Genomic DNA, 18647 nt, shown 5'->3' with positions numbered 1-18647 from the left:
TATTGTTTGCAAACTATACATCAATAGCAGGCCGGTGTACTGGAAGATCTGCATGAAACTGAGAAGTATGCATAACATATGTGACTTTTAGGCATATCGGTAAAGAGCAGGGAAGCAAAAAATTGGATATTATTACGTGATACATAATACAAGTATACAACAGTGTGTGCCTCATTAAACTGAATTTTTGTAGGGTTACAAACTAATAGCAACAAACCTATATGGACTAGTCACGTACAACAATAAGAGGAAGAGCAACTAAACGGAAGCGAAGAATGTAGAATACAAAGATGGATCTTGCCCCCCTGACCTTTCCTAGTTTCAACCTAGCTATCAAAAAAGTTTGAACCACCTCTTGAGAGAAGTTCTTGACCAGCATCCTTCCCCATTGCAATCATATCCTCATAAGAATATAGGCCTTTTCTAGAAGTTTCGAGTACTGAACAGAAATAAAAAAATCAATATTAAAAAAGTGACTGCAAGATATTAAGTCAGAAAGAGGTAAGTGTTGTGAGTGTCATACCGCGGGTTCCATCTGGAGAGGCTACTAGACCTTTAAATACACAGTTTCCATCTTTATCTCTAGAGGCATATCCAGCAATGGGAGTCCGACAAGACCCATCCAGAGTTAGCAGAAATGCCCTTTCACATGCTACTGCTAATCTAGTTTCCTCGTGATTCAAGGAGGCCAAGTAAGTAGCCTAATCAACACAAACATAACACCAGAATAAGGGACCATAACAGACTTTGGCAGAACACTTCAAAATAAACTGTATAAACATTAGGCATACCATAGTATCATCATTACTTCTGCATGCAATCCCGATGGCCCCTTGGGCTACAGCTGGAAGCATTTCATCAATAGAAAGAATGGTGGCCACATTATCAGTCATGTTCAGACGTTTCAGTCCTGCTAATGCGAGTAATGTTGCTTGGACAACACCTTCATTTAACTTTTTCAACCTTGTCTGGACATTGCCCCGAAAGTTATCCAGGACCTTTAATATTTTCAATGCACATGTAGGAAGTAGTAAGTACAGACTAAACTATCCACAAATCATGAGATTGACATAGTGAAGACTCCACATAACAGAGTTAAATACACATGGCTTGCAAATTACAGCATCTGGTTACGTGGGCAACAATTTTTGTGCCATTATCACTAAAGTTTCACCAAGATAGGGCACAGAATCTTAAGATATATTAATATATAAAGAACCTACAGAGCTAGATGAAGTTGCATTGAAAATTTGAAACTCTAATTTTCATGTCAAGCTCCTCACAACATTCATTTAGAAAATTCTATTTTTTTGCTAACTCACTTATATTGTATAGGTAAATACTTTTACCAAGTAACTCAGTTACTGTACAAAATAGGTATTTAAAATTTACTGCTAACTCTGGTCACCAATTCTGCACATGAATTGACATTGAATATAATTAGATGTATACTACCAAGTTTCATATCTCTCCAATATTTGACCAAAAGTAAATTGATTGTTTTAAAATTATTTATCCAGGGCAAGGTTATATGATGAGCCGCGGTAACAAAATACTCACTTTTAGTGATGGATATTTATGTAGTATCTGTGATTTCCTTCTAAGTGAAGCAGTACCAATGGTACTTCCAGCCGGAAGGTCTGCTAAAGAAGCTGCAGATAAGGATATAAATGCATCTCTAACATCCTCACGATCCATATTACAGGGTAAGATTGTCTTTTCTGGAAGATAGGTTGGAACATCTTTCATCGAGTGGACAGCTATGTCAATTTCTGAATTTAACAGAGCCTCGTCTATCTCTTTAGTGAACAATCCTTTCCCACCAATGTCTGCAAGAGGCTGGGTCAAGATTTTATCACCAGTAGTTTTAATCACCACAATCTGGATTGCTCCATCTTCTGCCAACTCTGCATGCTTTGCCATGAGCTTTTCTCGTGTTTCATAAGCTTGTGCAAGGGCTAGTGGGCTGTCACGAGTAAAGACAAATATAATAGCAAACCATTAGATGATGCACAAACACTTTGCTTCAAATATCTCAGTTACATGAACTAAGATGATTGTCCAACAGGGTGCATCTTATTTCTTCTTGTGATTGTTCATTATTGCTTGAAAGTAATTACGGTGATGACTCTATAGTTTACAGAATCTCAAAGAAATTTGCAACAATGAGGGATGCAAAAGAATTCTGGTGATATTTACCTTATTACATATTTAAATACATTAATGTTATCACCACTCACAAACACCCTTTTGCATATAAAGGGCACAAAACCAAGTAAAATTCAGCAAAATGGATTTACAGCATTGAAAAAACTATTCAACAACTTTTATATCCTCGTGAGTTGAGCTCTATGACAGAAGTCGAAATGACAACAAACATGTTAAATTATGAACATTTATGATCCTTCATTTTACTTTTTGAATGCATTACTGTTCTATCGGATGAAACCCACACTATAGTTATTGTAAATAATGTAATTTATTTCCGCAAAAACCCTGTCTTTGAAAACACAAGTACAAGAACATTATATAAATGACGGGAGACAATAGATGTCAACCTGAGAATAACATGCAAGATAATAATATATAGCAAAAGATGCATAGTAGTAAAAAGAGAAATGAGATACATTATAATAGGCATATATGTGACATGGTCAGTGTGAAATATAATAAGCTTTTGTAACTATAACTGCTTAGTTTAGCATACCTCGTGATTTTTCGACACGAAGGAAAACTGCAATATTATCTAATCTGTTACAGCTCAGCCATTGGACTCGGGGTTTATCAAAAAGGACAAGTATAATTGTCGACATACCATATTATCACGAATACTATGTCTATCCATTTAAGATAAGATTTGCTTTAAAGCTAAAATGACGTAGAAAATTTGTCAGGCTATAACATATTGAACTTATACAGCAACTGCGGTCGATCATGTTAATTCAGATACATAAAGATGCGGATTACCAAACACAGTTTAAGATCATCACTGCTATATTAACCGGTCAGAGATTCATGAGTTTGTCTGTGCTCGTGGTATAGTGATACATGAAGTCAATTTCAGGAAGTTCCAGGTTAGTACAAAAATCCTGAAAGATTCTGGTTGCCAAGTTTGTATGAGGTAAAACATTAGCTTTGAGATTTGAAATGGTTACTAAAATTTTTGCCCCAAATTCATATACTTATCCCCAAAATTTTAAGGGGTTTTACAGGTTAGAAATGCTTATGCACCAATTTTGCATACTATTGCTTATAATACTAGTATATTATCGAAGTCCTAAACTTCAAATTGTAATATGAACTGATATATCTGTTTGTTGAAAAGTATCAAACAAAATGAGACATACGAAAGTGCCAAAAAAGTCACCTTTGATTTGTTATAGTTTAAGATAAAAACGTTAATCACCCTTTGAGCACCCCAAGGAAAAGAAGAGAGAGTGTTAAAATGAAAAAGTGGTTTTCCCGTGTTTATATTTACATAATTTTGTGTCATTTATTATAATCTGATTTTTATACTTTCATAGAATGTAGATTGTAAATATTAAACTAAAATACTTGTGTAGGTAGTTTTCAATATTGATATTCACACACTAAAATAATATAACTCCACATATATTTTGAATCTTGAGTGGAATGTATATCAAATGATATAAGAATTAGGCCCTTCAACACTAATTAGAAACATAACTTTCCCCACTATGATAAAGTTTTGGACTTGATCAAATTCACAAACAATTAGATAAGCAACCATCGAACACCAAGATTATAAACATCATCACACACACAAGCTTCTAGCTAAAATGATCAATCCCAAAGCAAAAGACCAAAACCCAGCATTAATATCTAGAATTAAAAGCCACACAGCACAATAAATGAAATAAAATCCACAACAAATTAAATTAAAAATTCTTATAAATGCATTACACAATCTATATCAAAAATTACTTGTTTAGCAGTTCCAATTGAGGCATTCCTACTAACTAAAAACATATAAAATTATAAAAATACATCCAATATACATCTTAATGCAATGTATATCATATGATGCAAGGAGCAGGCCTTAAATACCAATAAAAATCATAACTTTCCCACAGATACAAAAGTTTTTGACTTGATCATATTCACAAACAGGTAAACAAGCCCATATCACACGAATACTATAAACATCACCACACCCCGAATTCATATCTAAAAAGCTCAATTTCAAGCAACAAATCAAAACTCAGCATTTATATCTACAATCAAAATCCACAGCAAAATAAATGGTAATAAAAATCCAAAAAAAAGCAGCAAGTAAAGAAACACAAGTACCTTCCTCTAGTGCCAATTCTAATGATAGCAACTTTAGTTTGTGGGTTTTGTTCAACAGCTACTGAAGATGAAGAAGCCCTTGTTGTCACATTGCGTGGACAAGCTTTGAAGCTTCTGGGCATACACAGTACTAGACCTGAACACATTGGCCCATTTATGAATTTGCTGCTTAAGATTGTGCTTCGTGTGGGAAAGATCGTTTGATTCAGAGATACCATTGTCTCCATTTCAATGAGAGATTAAACTTTGGAGGAGATTTAGATATGCAGATAGAGAGAAAGAGATTACAGAGAGATATTAGAGAGAGATGCAGAGAGATATCGAGATAACAAAAAAGATTGGGTTTGTTATTCTTTTTCTTTTTGGGTTTTTAAAAAAAAATTGATTTGGACTTTTTATTAGGCCCATCAACTTATCCTCCAGCTCACCCAATTTGTGATGCCATGTCAGCAGAAATGGTTTTGAGGTTTCGGACCCACTCCTCATCATCTTAACCAAACTACTGTTACGCCATTTTATTTTTTTATTAAGTGTTTCTTGGCTCCTAAGAGAATCTTCAATGGTTTCTTAAATCACTCCTAAATATAATATAAATTAGTGGCTCTTAGCAATATAATATATATTTATCTTCAACAATACTCTCAAGATTCACTTTTTATTTATTTTTATATTATTAAAAACAACTTGAGCTCATGAAATAAAATATTAGTTAAGAGCTATGTATTGGTTTTTATAATTGAGGAGAGAGGGTACAGTCTTAAGTTTTTAAAGAGTCTCTAGGAGTTTAAATTTTAGCATTGCTCTTTCTATTTCAAGTTAGGAGCCAATTTGAAGAGTTTGTTGGAGATGCTTTAAACCAATTAAAAGGGCTTCCTTGCCGGCAACTCTTAATCGCATCTCCTAATTACAATATTAATCATTTTTTTAATTTATTACTTACCAACACGTTGTTCGGCGTTCACTAATCCGATCAAACAAAGCCCATTTCGTACTAATTTTTACCTTTTAGGTAACCGGTTGCATTAAGTTTTAAAGTGTCAGAGAAAAACTCCAACATGATCTTATACTACTTAACACTCCCCACTAAAATTTTAATGTGTCAGAGGAAGATCTCAAATTGATCTTATACCACTTAACACTCTCCCTTAATCATATAATACGTTTCGCTACGATTGATAACAACGAATATAACAACTACCAATACCAACAATAAATACTGAATTAAATAAATGGGGTGAGAGGACTCGAACCCGAGTCCCTCCCTAAACCGAGCTTCGATACCATGTTAAGTAAGCAGTCGCACTAAAACCCTTAAGTTGTTAGAGGAAGACGCTAATATGATCTTATACCACTTAACATGACCGATCAAACTGATAAAAAAAATATGATTCTTGTGTTAGGTAGGAAATGCACACACATGGGGGGGGGTGAATGTGAACTTCTTGATTTTTACTTAAAAACTTTGTGATTTGTTTTCAAGAAAATCAAGTTAAGTATTTTGGCTTACTACAACTCAACAGACTAAGTAATTTGTAGTGATAATCTATTAACTGTAAAAGACACAAAAAGACAATTACCAAAACTTACTTGTTATTTGTAAAAATAAATATGTTGTACTACAAATCTAAGTTCTTGATATTGAAAAATTCAGCTACTTCTTGAGAGAATACAAGAAAAACCAGCCAAGATCCATATTTCATCATATCCGAGGTCAGCTTTGGCTTTTCTCCCAAAACAAGATTATTTAGGTAGACAACATTTATCAATTATATCAACTATATAACTCTTGGATAGTTTATTGGAACAACATTTGTTCGTATTTATCCAATAAATCTCGCCAAACTCTATGTCTCCAAGTTCACAATCCTATTGTGGTAATTCAGTTAAGTCTAACCCAAAGATCTAAAAAGTTTCATATACTTCAACACGCCTTCCCATGATAGATGTGAGTACTTCGTTGTGGCGAACACACTCCTTATCGCTCCAGGGGTTAATACATTGGACTCATTGAAGGCATCTGATCAACTTAATATTAATTTTGGGGTTTTGTTAATTTTAAAATGATCATGATCCCATCATAAAGAGATTCCCAATTTTTCCTTGAATAAAATATTTCAAATCAATACTCGTCAATGGTTTGATTTCCAGGTAGTGAGGGAGTCACATCAGTCTCGCTTAAAACCCACAACCTTACAAGTTCACTGAATCCGTTTTTGACAAAATCACATATGTTTGTTATGACTGAACAAATGACCCGTGACATGATTTATAGACTAACATGCACAGTTTACATAGATTGCACTAATATAGACTAACATGATTTTTAAAGCTACTTTGTCTATTTCTATTTCAAGCACTGCATATCTGCATACAATCTTCCAGGTCTGCTACACTCATTTGTCCAGTTCATCTTCGCATTTGATCTTGCACTCTTAAAGCTGCATTTGTAGAATTTCCATTTTAATGATAAAATGGTTTGTTAATTGGTAATTTTGAATCTTCATGATAGTTGTATTTCGTAATTAAAGCTGTTATCGAGATCTTCAAAGTGTATAGAGATGTTTGGTATCGCGATGTAGAATGACTTGTCGATATCTCCACTTCTCTACATGTGTAAATGACTTGTCGATATCTCTACTTTTCTACGTGTGTAAATGACTTGTCGACATCTCCGTATCTCTATATGCGTTTTGAATTATCAACATCTCCATATTTCTATATGCGTTTTGACTTCTCGATAGGCAGTGTGACTTCTCTATAAGTGAGATGACTTCTCTATAAGAGAAATGACTTCTATACAAGTCAAATTGACTTCTCGATAAGCTTGAATAGTTCTCGATATACTTCTTGGTATTTCTTGATCTGTGACTTCTCGATATTTGACTTAGAATATTTTTCAATCTACATCATTATTCTATACCAAGCTATATATCTTCATTCTGAGACATGATCAGGCTTGATCTTCTTCCAGAGATTTATTCCTAACTTGTTGGTTGTTTACTAAAAAATACTACAGTCTAGTCTTCTTCAATATTCTTACAGACTCAAGTAATACCATTACAGATTATATAAAAATTACAAGTCAACTAAATCTTATATTTATCAATATGACTTAGTCTTGTTATATTAAGGCATGTTCTACAAAACAATCTCCCCCAATTTATGAGAAGATCACTTGTCACAAATTTATGACTGATAAAAAGACTAATCTCAAGCTAAAAATAAAAAATAACACAAATATACAAAGTACATTTTTTTATACATAAATGTCATTTAGCTGTTACAAAGAAAATTGAGTTACAAAACTAACTGAAGTTTTCATATCCTGACTGAGATCCAATCAAGTCCTTTAATCAAACAAGACATTCAAGTTCTTCAATGATCTCAGTTCCTCTTAGTGCTTCCAAAAGCTTCAATGACCATTCTTCTAGTGAATAATTGTCAAAATGCTCAACTCTGTACCTTGATAGTCTGCGAGTTATAATGTTCAGGAACACCCCATTTTTAGAAACCTTGCTTAATCCTCTAGCCTTGAGCTCATTTGATCTTCTTTTCAATCTGTCTAACCCCTCATCCTTCTTGATAGCTCTCTCTTCCATTTCCACCTTCTCCCTTGCCCTTCTCTCATTTTCGTTGGCCAACATTTCATCTAGTTAAAGCTTCAAATTTATCATTCTCAGTCATCAAACTTATCACCCTTTCAAGCTCCACTATTGAGAAGTTCTCTAGTAATTCTTTCTTGAATATGTTGAATGAGCCATTCTTGAAATAGATTCTCACATCTCCCAAAGTATCCACAGTGACTTTACATATTATTTCAGCTTGTTGATTATTGTAGTCATTTTATGAGAGTTCTTCTAAGATTGGTATAAAGTCATCTTGATTATAGCAATTCCACAATGCTCATATTTCAAATTTATTTTTCTTTGGTTTTCTTCGAACAGACTTGAAGTGTGTTTTGACTGGTGGATTGAATGATGGAGGTTTGACTAGTTTCTTCAATATGGTTTGATTAGCTAGGATAAGTGTTTTGAGTAGAGAGTTGCCTGCGAGTTTGTGAAAGTGTTTAGGCCTGAGGGTTTGAATAGTTGAAGTTTGTGTTTGGCTAGGGACTTGGTTTAGGGTATTCTAAGTTTGAGATATTTGGTTTACAGTGTCTTTTTGGTGTCCTTCCCATCTTTATCACCTCCTTTCTTCTCATCACCCTTATTTCTCCCTTTCTTTTCATCACCCTTCTCATTCATTTTCATGACATTCTTTCTACTCCCACTGTTTTTGCTAAAGTGACTAGGATTTGAGCCAAAAGATTTATGTTCATCTTTCTTTTGCCCATCATCATCTTTGTCCTCATTTTGAGTATTTATAGCAGTCTTAAGAAGCATGCTCTCAGCATTGTCAATATACCTTCTCAGAATCTTGATCATCTCAACATCCTACACAGATTTATTTCTTTTGAACTTCAACTATGTCTCCAGTGTTATCACTAGCATTTTGTTTGCCATCACACGGTGCTTTGAATGAGGAAGTGTCTGCATTTTCTGGTGATTGGGCATATGTAAGCCACTCCCTTTCTAGGCACAAGATAAGTTTCAGGAAATGCTCCTTCTTGTCCTGATTTGAGTTCTTTTAGCAAGAGAGTATCTTCTGAAATCATCACATTGACTTTATTCATGAAGATGTCCAATTCTGAGGCTCTCATAGATTTCAAAAATGCTAAGGAGACATGCATACACCTGTCAACCCCAACATCATTGATGTTGACCACAACTCTCATTTCCATTAGCATGTCTTTTGTGACTATGTACACCCTCACGAAATTTATGTTTTTATCTATAGCTTTCTTATAAGAGTGGTGATTCTGGTTCATTGAAACCCTCAGGCACTCTAAAAGTTCACCAAATTCCTTGTCTAAATAACGTCCTTGAGCTACCATCTCGAGACTCTCTTCCATACCAACCTCCTCTTGATTTGCAACTTTTAGCTTGGACTTAATCTCCCCCTTAGGCTTGTTATCAGATTGTGCATGGTGTCTAGACATCTGAGTCCTGACATTGTGCATGGTTTCCTGAGGTGGAATTTTCAAAGCCCCCATGATAGCTCCCAATGATACATTATCTGCATTTAAAAGTAATTCTGGGAGTCTATCAGGGTTTTGATGTCATTCTGTTGACTTTGAACTTGTATAGTGAGATGATTGACTTCAGAAACAAGAGCTGTGTTGGATGTTTGAAGTTCGTTGATCTAATTTTGAAGGATTGTTGGGGAGTTGAGGATGTAAAGGTTGAACTGAATGAGACTCCAACACCAATTTTATCCTGAATCACTCTTCTTATTTCCTCGGTCATCAAAGCAGAAGGTTCATACGTAGCCTTGTGAAGTTGATCTAGCTTGACCTTTGTGTCATTGTTCTGAGAAATTTGATATCGCAGAACAATGTGCAAATTCAGATGAGACTCTATTAACTGCTTGATGCTGGCTTCAACACTTGAGAGATTGAGAGTGGCCAATTTATTAGAGAATTTGCCGAGTTTTTACTTAATTTCCAGCTGCTATGGTTGGAGTTCATCTATTTTCATTCTCGCCATGTTTTTAATAATATCTTGATGATCATCTAGAGTCTTTTTTATTACTTTTTCAATATAGTCGAAGCTTTGAGTTGTGATTTGTTGACCTCTATGATGGAATCATACACTTCCTGAGGAGTAAGCATCTTGGTATCGCTACCTAAAATGGTGACATACTCCTCCATGAACCTTGACAAGGAATCCTCTATGTCAATACTGAAAGTTTTCAAGGGCCAGACATCAACATTGCCATCCTGTTCAGCTTCATCTACTATCTTTCTTGTTAATCTTCAACATCTTCCTTGTAAGATAGTAGAATGGCTTGGTAATATTGATTTGTCATATCAGATATCAACAATTATTGAGCTATATGTGCAAGGCCTTCAATTTGATCCACAAGCATATCATCTACGGAAGTTGGTTGAGCTTGGGTATCTTAAAGCTAGTTGGCTAGGAGATGTGAAGGTGGTTGTGTAGAGGTACAAGGTAGGTCAGTGTTTGGTTGTATGGCGTTGGAGGTGATGTGGTGCGTAACACCTGTGAATGAAGTCACAGTATGTACTTTTGTTATGACACTTTGTTGCTCACCTTGAGAGTGAACCTCCATTCAAATTGGAGGGGAGTTAGTCAGGTTACTGTCATGTACCATGGCCTCAAACCCTTATTCTTCTTGCAAAGACCTGGCACCTGAATGTACTTGATCTCTTTCTGTTAGGACTTAATCAACTGTTGAGGGGGTGAATACAGTTAATATAATCAACTCGACAAAGCTTCAACAGAATCAACAGTTTTTATATTTATAAAAACTTATTACACAAGTACTCTCTCGAAAGGATGAATAAATATCCTTGAGAGCTGCTAGGTTATGTGAAAGATATAACAATATCATAATGTTTATAGTATGAACCTAATCTGTACTTTATATAGAGCACGACTACCAATGTATAAAGAATCTTATTCTATTAACAACAAGGAAACCTATACTATTGCTTCTGAGATAAAGTTCTTCACCGCCTTGAGATTCATGTTTTCTTTTCCTCCTCGAAGATCAACTGATGTGACAAATACTGATTTCATTATCCGTTGAAATCATCATCCATTGATATCCTATCATGCGTTGATATTTCATCATCCGTTGATGTTGTCATCAGCATCAGTTGGTATGTAAGTTCTGAAATGAACTTTTGATAGTTTCTGTTTGATATCATCAATTGCTTCTAACAATCTCCCCCTACTTGTACATTATGGAATTATGGACAAGTTCCAATTGATGATGTCAAAACTATCTAAATACAAGAATCAAGTATGCATATTCAATATTGCTTCAGTGAATATCAGACTTTAACTCTTCATCCTGAACCGCTCCTTTAACTTGAGCAATGTCAGAGGTTAACTTCACTTCCTCAGCTCAGAATGCTTCCAGAAATCTTCCTTCTTTGACTAGCTTGGATGATTTCTGCTCCAAGTAAATTTTCTTCAGTATCAAGAGCTTGAACTACTGTATAGATTAAATTTATCAGAGTTTAAGATTTAAATTCCTTAGATACTGACTCCAACTTTGGCTTTAGTCTTTGAAATCCTTGACTTTTCTCTATCTTCTCCTTTTCTTTAATTTTCATGTTAGCAGTTCCAATAGCTTGTGATATTTCATCTTCTGCCTGACTGATTTTCCTTATAACTATACCTCTGTTTGGTCCTTAGAAGGATCATCTTCATACAGTACTTGAGAAATAACAACAATCTCAGCATTTGCTGTCTTCATAAAATTTTTAAAGTCTTCCTCCGTTTGCCTTAGCTGTTCAAGATCAACTTCAGGATTTTCATTTGTAAATATTCTTCTACCTACCTCATAATTAAATAATTGAATCTTTGTATCCTTGTAGAACAGAGTTGTCTTTCTTCCTTTAACTTTCAGAGTTTGAAGATATTGGCTTGCTTCAGTACCAGCTTCTTTCTCCAGAATACCTTGGTCTTCTTCAACTCTTCTTCAACTCTTCAACTCTTCTTTCAGAGTTGTGTGACTTGTGAAGATTATTGTATTTTAGTAGTCATGGTCAATTCTTCAACTCTTCTTTCATTCCTATTGCTTCCTCTTTTACCCTCCTTCTGTTTCCCCTTATTACCTCTATCAGAATTTTCATCATCAGTACTTAATAATGACAGTTGTTTGCATTTAGATTTATCAATTTTCTCCCCCTTTTTGGCATCATCACCAAGCAGTAGAGAAAGAATCAGCTCTATTGAATTATGTACTTCTATAAGTTGAGCAGACATTTGGTTTTCTTTAGCTTCCAATCTAGCTTGACTGACTTAAATTGCAGTTTGTCTGGAAACTATTGGTGAAATTTCTTTCTGAATTACCTGATGAGTAAGCAGCTTTGAAGGAATCAATGATTCTTTAATCTGATTGATTTGAGTAGTAGTTGCTTCATGAGCTGTGTGTAAGGATCTAACAACCAAAGTTGATGCTTTCAGATGATTCAGCACATCAAGATTTGTAATCTTCTGTTCAGCTGTTTCCAGATGTTCAACTGCACATGTTCTGGAAATAGGATATGTATTATCTTTCCAATAATCATTTCAGAGATTATTAGAATAATCCTGTTTCTTCTTAGCATCTAAGGCTCTGTTTGGAATTGCTGTTAAAAATTGTTGTGCTGTTAAAAAAAATGCGGCTGAAAAAAGTGTTGTTGTAAAAATCAGATGACTGTTTGGTAATTTTTTTGATAAATATATGTTTTGATGCAAAAAATTAAAAATAATAATATTTTTGGTAAGGTTTGATGGTGAAACCAACATCTGCTTCCCGCAACAGCTAAAAAGTAGCTTTTTCTAAAAGCATGGGTACACTTGCTTTTTATAACAACAACTTTTAGGCCAAAAGCACTTTTCCGAAAAGCAGCTTTTAAATTTTACCAAACAATATTTTAACTGTTTTTCAGCGAAAAGCTGTTGTTGCTGTCCACAACAGTAACACCAAACACACCCTAACTCTTTCATTTTTTGCTGTCTCACATGCATAGGCATATCTTCAGGAAAGAAAAGATCATCCTCAAGATTTGACATAGCATTAGATATATGAGTTTCTTTACCATCATTATATTCTTCAATAGTAGTTGGATCTTGCACTAATTTCTGAACTTTATCATCAGCTTCAGCATGCAGAATAGAATGAGAAATTGATCCAGTGGCTTCAGAAGCTTCCACACCTTCAGCAGTTATCTCCACATCTTCAAATATTGTAGATAAATGAATTGGAGCTTCAAGATTAACTTCTAGGAGTGCAGGTCCTGTAGAATGATGTGGTGATTCTGAAATGGATGAATCTTTATGAATGGACTGTTGTGCTACTACATCTTCAGCAACAATAGGGATTTCTTCAAGTGATGAAAAAGAAGAATGAATGTACTGTTTTTCAACAAAAATAGGGATTATCTCATATGATGGGATGGTATAATGTATGTACTTCAAGAAAGTATCTGTACTTAGACTTGCAGGGAGATTAATAGCATTTGATACATCAGATTTTTCCTGAGATTCAACATAATGTTGTTCAGCATCTGTTCCTTTAGTACTCTGAGCATCTGCAAACATATAGAAAATAAAAATTAATCTCTTCATTCTTTTAGAGTAGTCTCACTACTCCTCACACCACACATCTCATGACTTTTAATAGTCAGAGCTTGTGGCGCCCCAAAATCCGGGGTCAGGTATCTCGGAGGCCACGCCATCTAAACTACTACAACCACACAACTCACACTACAATATGTAAATACTCACGCTTCACGACCCCACACTAATCACACACACACACACACACTTACAGGTTATTGTCTTGGAAACGAACCATCATATCTAGCGTACTTTCAACCATCAAGTGATAATTATTACAACCCAAAAGTAATTTAGTCTTATCGGGGAGTAACCTTTAAGTAAAGCTAGTCCTCTGGCCAAATATACGTTTCTTGTTTATTATCTTACATAAGTCATACTTATAAATAAGCCGAACTAAAAATAACTGAAAACTAATCCAGCTTATTCGGACTACCTATGGTACAACACCAAACAATCTACGGAACAACTGGCCATTTCCTACCCATTTCCTGGCTGTGGTTCTCATGACAGGCATCTTGATTTACTATTGTGTTGTGTCAATTTAAGAAAACAAGTGTGAGCTATAATGCCCAGCATAATAATGTACAATATGAAAATGACTGTATGATAACATCATATACGATAATTATGTTTTATTCGAAAATAGTTTTCCTTGGTGATACACACCTTCTTATGAAAACAATTCTTTAAGGGATTTTATTATCCAGCGGATACCTTAATAGTAATCCCAACACCTAGGCTTGGGTTATGGTATTGCATCACAATTCCAGTTGGAAGAATTTGGACATTCGTTGGAGCCACCGCATACGATGATCAGTCATACTGCGATAAAAGTAACCTTTTCTACTAGTAGAGGGACGACACCTTCACATCTCGGTTATCACCTTTGCCGCATACGGGCTATTTGTCATCATTTTAGGTATACACACACTTCGCAGATCCATAGGTACATATTGTACCTTCTCCTACGGTACCAGTAGTCTATCTAATACACGGAGTACTTGGATCCTACCCCTCCCTTGTCTTTTAGAAAATCCTATCATATCTCGAGAACTCGAACCACATCAAAGTTCCTCCAAGCGTTTTGCTTGTTGATAGGCATAGCTTTACTGTATATATATATATATATATATATGTACTTCCGAAAGTTTCGGAGGAAGTACTAAGGATGTGAGTTGACCGTTGTCAACAAATAATTAAATAAGGGGGAAAAAGTCTCTCCTTGAAACTATATTCAAAATATTAAATAAGTCGGAGTAACATTCTCCGACGATCTGAAATTACTCGAATGATTTTCCGAAATCAGAAAGTATGTTTTAAATCGGATCTATGATTTATAAATAAAAAATAAACCCTTTAATAGATAATAATTAATAAATGATAATCGATAAATAATTAACCCTCGAATGAGTTTACTCTTTAAAAGAGTATTTAAAATAATATTCCTCAACTAGTTTATGTCTACGTAATTAATAATCTTTAATGATTAATCAGGTTTGAAATAAATAATTGTTGGGGTATACTACTCCCATGATAAAAGAATAAGTATATAGTATTTATTATTCGAACAATAAAATATAGTTGAGGGAATATGATCGTTGGGAAATCGTTTTAATAAAAGTTCGAGGTATTTTAATGCTTCGTAAGTGGACGTTGAGTCCCTTTTTAAAACGTACTACTACGGACTTATAACCGTCCTATAATATCACCGGAATGATTCCCGGGTTTTATCTTAAATTCCGACCGACTCTCGGTCTTATATAATATGTCACGCTTATAGCGGAATAAACATTTCACGATATATACTTCTCGTACAACATCGCTACATTATGCGAAAATTCAACAACTACGTATCATGGCAAACATGGTATTTATGCAATGATAATAAAACAATCCTTTCACAACACAACATTAAATGGAGTTGGGTTCGTAAACTTTCCTGGGTATCTCGAGGTGGAGGATGCTCTAGGTTCTTCTCGGAAATCTATAACCATAAACACAATTCACTTCGTTAGGTCCCGTTCTAATTTACGGCGACTCGCACTCGTGTGCTACTTATTATGCACCCTCTCAACTTATACTACCCTTATTATTCCTTTAAGTCATTATTCACATTATGGTCACTTTATTTTTCTAGGTATCTTAGGTTCATTCTCATTATCGTCGTCGGCTCCGCTTATGGATTCTTACGGTTTCTACTCGCGCGGTCTCGGCTCCGATATTTTTATAAAATTGAGAAATAATTATTTTCACTTGAAAATTTTATGGAAGTTAGTAAACTCAATAGGTTACTCTCTGTAAAAATTTCATGATTTATGAACACTTTTAAATCGATCCTTTATATTTTCAAAGTTCGTAATTTGTAGCAGTTTTTGTCGCGTAAATCACTTTTAGTAAAACGGTCATAACTTTTGATCCGTAAATCGGAATCAAGCAATTTAAGCGTCTAAATGATCCTTATAGCATTGTATATCATAATAAAGGGTTACTTTTCAAGAAACTATAGTTTACAACTTCGGGACTTTCTGCAGAAACTTAAAGTTACGATTTGTTGGTTTTAATGGAGTTACGTTTACGATCGGGGTTTCGTTAACGCCCTAACTCTTAACACAACCACCAATAATCATTATTTCATCATCAACACACAACCTCCTCTCAAGAACATCATGTTCTTGAGGCAACAACAATCAACCTTAAATCTACTTAACTTAAACACCAAGAATTCATCAATACCACTCATTGAACTAGGTTTACTACCACATACTAAATGGATCTTAAAATGAATCTTAAATAAAGTTGGGCCAAAGATTTTTACCTTTCTTAAAATCTTGAGATGTGTTCTTGAGGATGGTGAAGGCTTGGAAGTGCTTGGTATGATTTTTGGAACCTAAAACCACCATTGAAATCAAGAAACCAAAGAGAGGTTACTATTCATACTATTCACTAGTGACTTTCTTGATTTTTTTTCCACCCATCAAACCTTGATAAAAAGAGATAAAAGAATTTTATTACCTTAGTTTAATTGCTAGGAATCTTAAGAATTAATGGGATGATTTTACTATTACTAGATTTTGAGTTTTGATTTTGAATTCCTCCCCCTTTTCTTGAATAGCCGAATGGAAATAATGAGGGGTGGGGGGGGGGTATTTATGCTTGCTTCTCTTGGTTGCTTCTCTAGGTTGCTTCTAGGAAATGGGGTGTGATATCTTACACTTGATTTTTATTCTCCTAGGTTCAATCCTAGGTTTATTCTTGTTGCAAATCTTGGGGACAAAATTTAAGTAGCTTGCTAGCTTACAAGCTAACTACATGTGTTAGCTTCCTTAGCACACTATTTTGCTAGCTATCTTGATCATCCTATGGTTAGCTCACTATTTGATGAAGTAACCATGATTACTTTCTTACCATGGTTTAGTTAGTGCGTTACGTTTATTTAATCGTTTACGCGTTCGCTCGGTCGCTTAAACGTTTTCGTAATACTTATTCGTAAATGGTTCGCGACGTAATTCCTTTAGTATTTATTCCTTATATTTTTAATTATCATACTTGAATATAAATCCGTAGGGTTTTAATCTTGTAATTATATTGTGATCCCCGTAATCCTCGATGGGTCGTACATACGGTCGTTTTTCAAAGTTCATTTTTTTCGAAAACTAATAGCGTTTACATACACTCATTTGGTACGTATAATCGTAATATCAACTCCAAAACTCATCTTTTGATGTACTACATAGTGTGGGCTCAAAAGTTTTTCCCGTCCGTCAGGGTTACTTTTCATTAAACATTTTACAAGGTCTCAAAATTTCGAGTTATTGTAGTCTTCTCCTCTAACAAGGATTCCGTCCCAGAATCAATTAGAAAATAAGCGGGGATATCTATTCCTTATTGCGTCTTCAAGTTCCCAAGTTGATTTCTCAACATTTTGATTTCTCCATAAGATCCTAACTAGCTTCACAGTCTTGTTCCTCAGTACTTGTTCTTTTTTGTCCATTATCCTTACCGGCTGCTCGATGTAGGTCAGGTCTGGTTGTAAATCTACCTGCTCGTATTCTATTACATTTCGTGCATCTGCATGGTACTTCCTTAACATGGACACGTGGAACACGTTGTGCACTTGTTGCAAATTAGGAGGCAAGGCGAGCTCGTAAGCTAGAGGTCCTATTCTCCTCAAAATTTCAAAGGGTCCTATGAATCTGGGACTCAGCTTCCCTTTCTTCCCAAATCTCATCACTCCTTTCCACGGAGATACCTTCAATAGCACAGAATCTCCTACTTCAAATTCCCTATCCTTCCTGGTCTGGTCGGCGTACTTCTTTTGTCTGTCCTGGTCTACTACCAGTCTTTTCCTGATGAGTCCTACCATTTCTCTGGTCTGCTGGACTAACTCTGGTCCTAATATCTTGTGTTCTCCGACTTCGTCCCAACACAGGGGAGAGCGACATCTCCTTCCGCAAAGAGCTCCATACAGGGGCATTCTTATGCTAGCGTGATAGCTATTGTTGTAAGCAAATTCGATCAGGGGTAAGTGGTCATCCCAATTTCCTTTGAAATCAATGGCACAGACTCGTAGCATATCTTCTAGGGTTTAAATAGTCCTTTCGCTTTGTCCATCAGTCTGGGGGTGGTAGGCGGTACTCATGTTTAGTCTGGTGCCTACGCATTCCTGGAAGCTTCTCTAAAATTGAGAATTAAACCTCGGGTCTCTATCTGACACTATGGGTACCGGAACGCCGTGTCTAACTACAATTTCCTTCAAGTAAATATCCACCAACTTGTCTACGGTGTATCTTTCGTTGATTGGTAGGAAGTGTGCGGACTTGGTCAATCTATCTATGACAACCCATATGGCATCGTGATTGGTCTTTGTTCTTGGTAAGCCTGTCACAAAATCCATGGCTATATGCTCCCATTTCCATTCCGGAATTTCCAGGGGCCGTAACAGTCCACTAGGTCGTTGGTGTTCAGCCTTCACTCTCTGGCATGTCAAGCACTTGCTGACCCACTCAGCTACTTCTCTTTTCATGTTAGGGCACCAATAATATTCCTTAAGGTCACGGTACATCTTCGTACTTCCTGGATGGATTGAATATCTGGAGCTGTGCCCTTCATGCAGCAGCTCATCCTTTAACTCTTGCACATTTGGAATCCAAATTCGGG

At 35.4% G+C, this 18647-nt stretch overlaps 1 protein-coding gene across 1 annotated transcript; it reads right to left on the bottom strand.

The window, feature by feature from the left end:
• Positions 1-111: 111 nt before the first annotated feature.
• On the bottom strand, positions 112-4669 carry LOC141713323 (porphobilinogen deaminase, chloroplastic-like). Its single transcript, XM_074516683.1, has 5 exons — positions 4312-4669; positions 1561-1966; positions 792-998; positions 524-701; positions 112-439 (listed from the first exon to the last, which is right to left on the bottom strand). The coding sequence occupies exons 1-5, from the start codon at positions 4536-4538 to the stop codon at positions 327-329; spliced, it is 1131 nt and encodes a 376-aa protein (XP_074372784.1). The 5' UTR covers positions 4539-4669; the 3' UTR covers positions 112-326.
• Positions 4670-18647: the final 13978 nt, after the last annotated feature.

This window comes from Apium graveolens, chromosome 3, assembly GCF_009905375.1.
Source record: "Apium graveolens cultivar Ventura chromosome 3, ASM990537v1, whole genome shotgun sequence".
In the NCBI taxonomy this organism is placed as follows: Eukaryota; Viridiplantae; Streptophyta; class Magnoliopsida; order Apiales; family Apiaceae; genus Apium; species Apium graveolens.
This window is presented reverse-complemented; position numbering and strand designations above follow the sequence as displayed.

Excerpts from the sequence above, each read along its gene's own strand:
- LOC141713323 (XM_074516683.1), bottom strand. The coding sequence starts at position 4,538 with ATGGAGACAATGGTATCTCTGAATCAAACGATCTTTCCCACACGAAGC. Across the intron at positions 1,967-4,311 it reads AGAATTGGCACTAGAGGAAG|CCCACTAGCCCTTGCACAAG; the intron begins GTACTTGTGTTT and ends TACTCGTGACAG. Across the intron at positions 440-523 it reads CTCTCCAGATGGAACCCGCG|TACTCGAAACTTCTAGAAAA; the intron begins GTATGACACTCA and ends ATTTCTGTTCAG.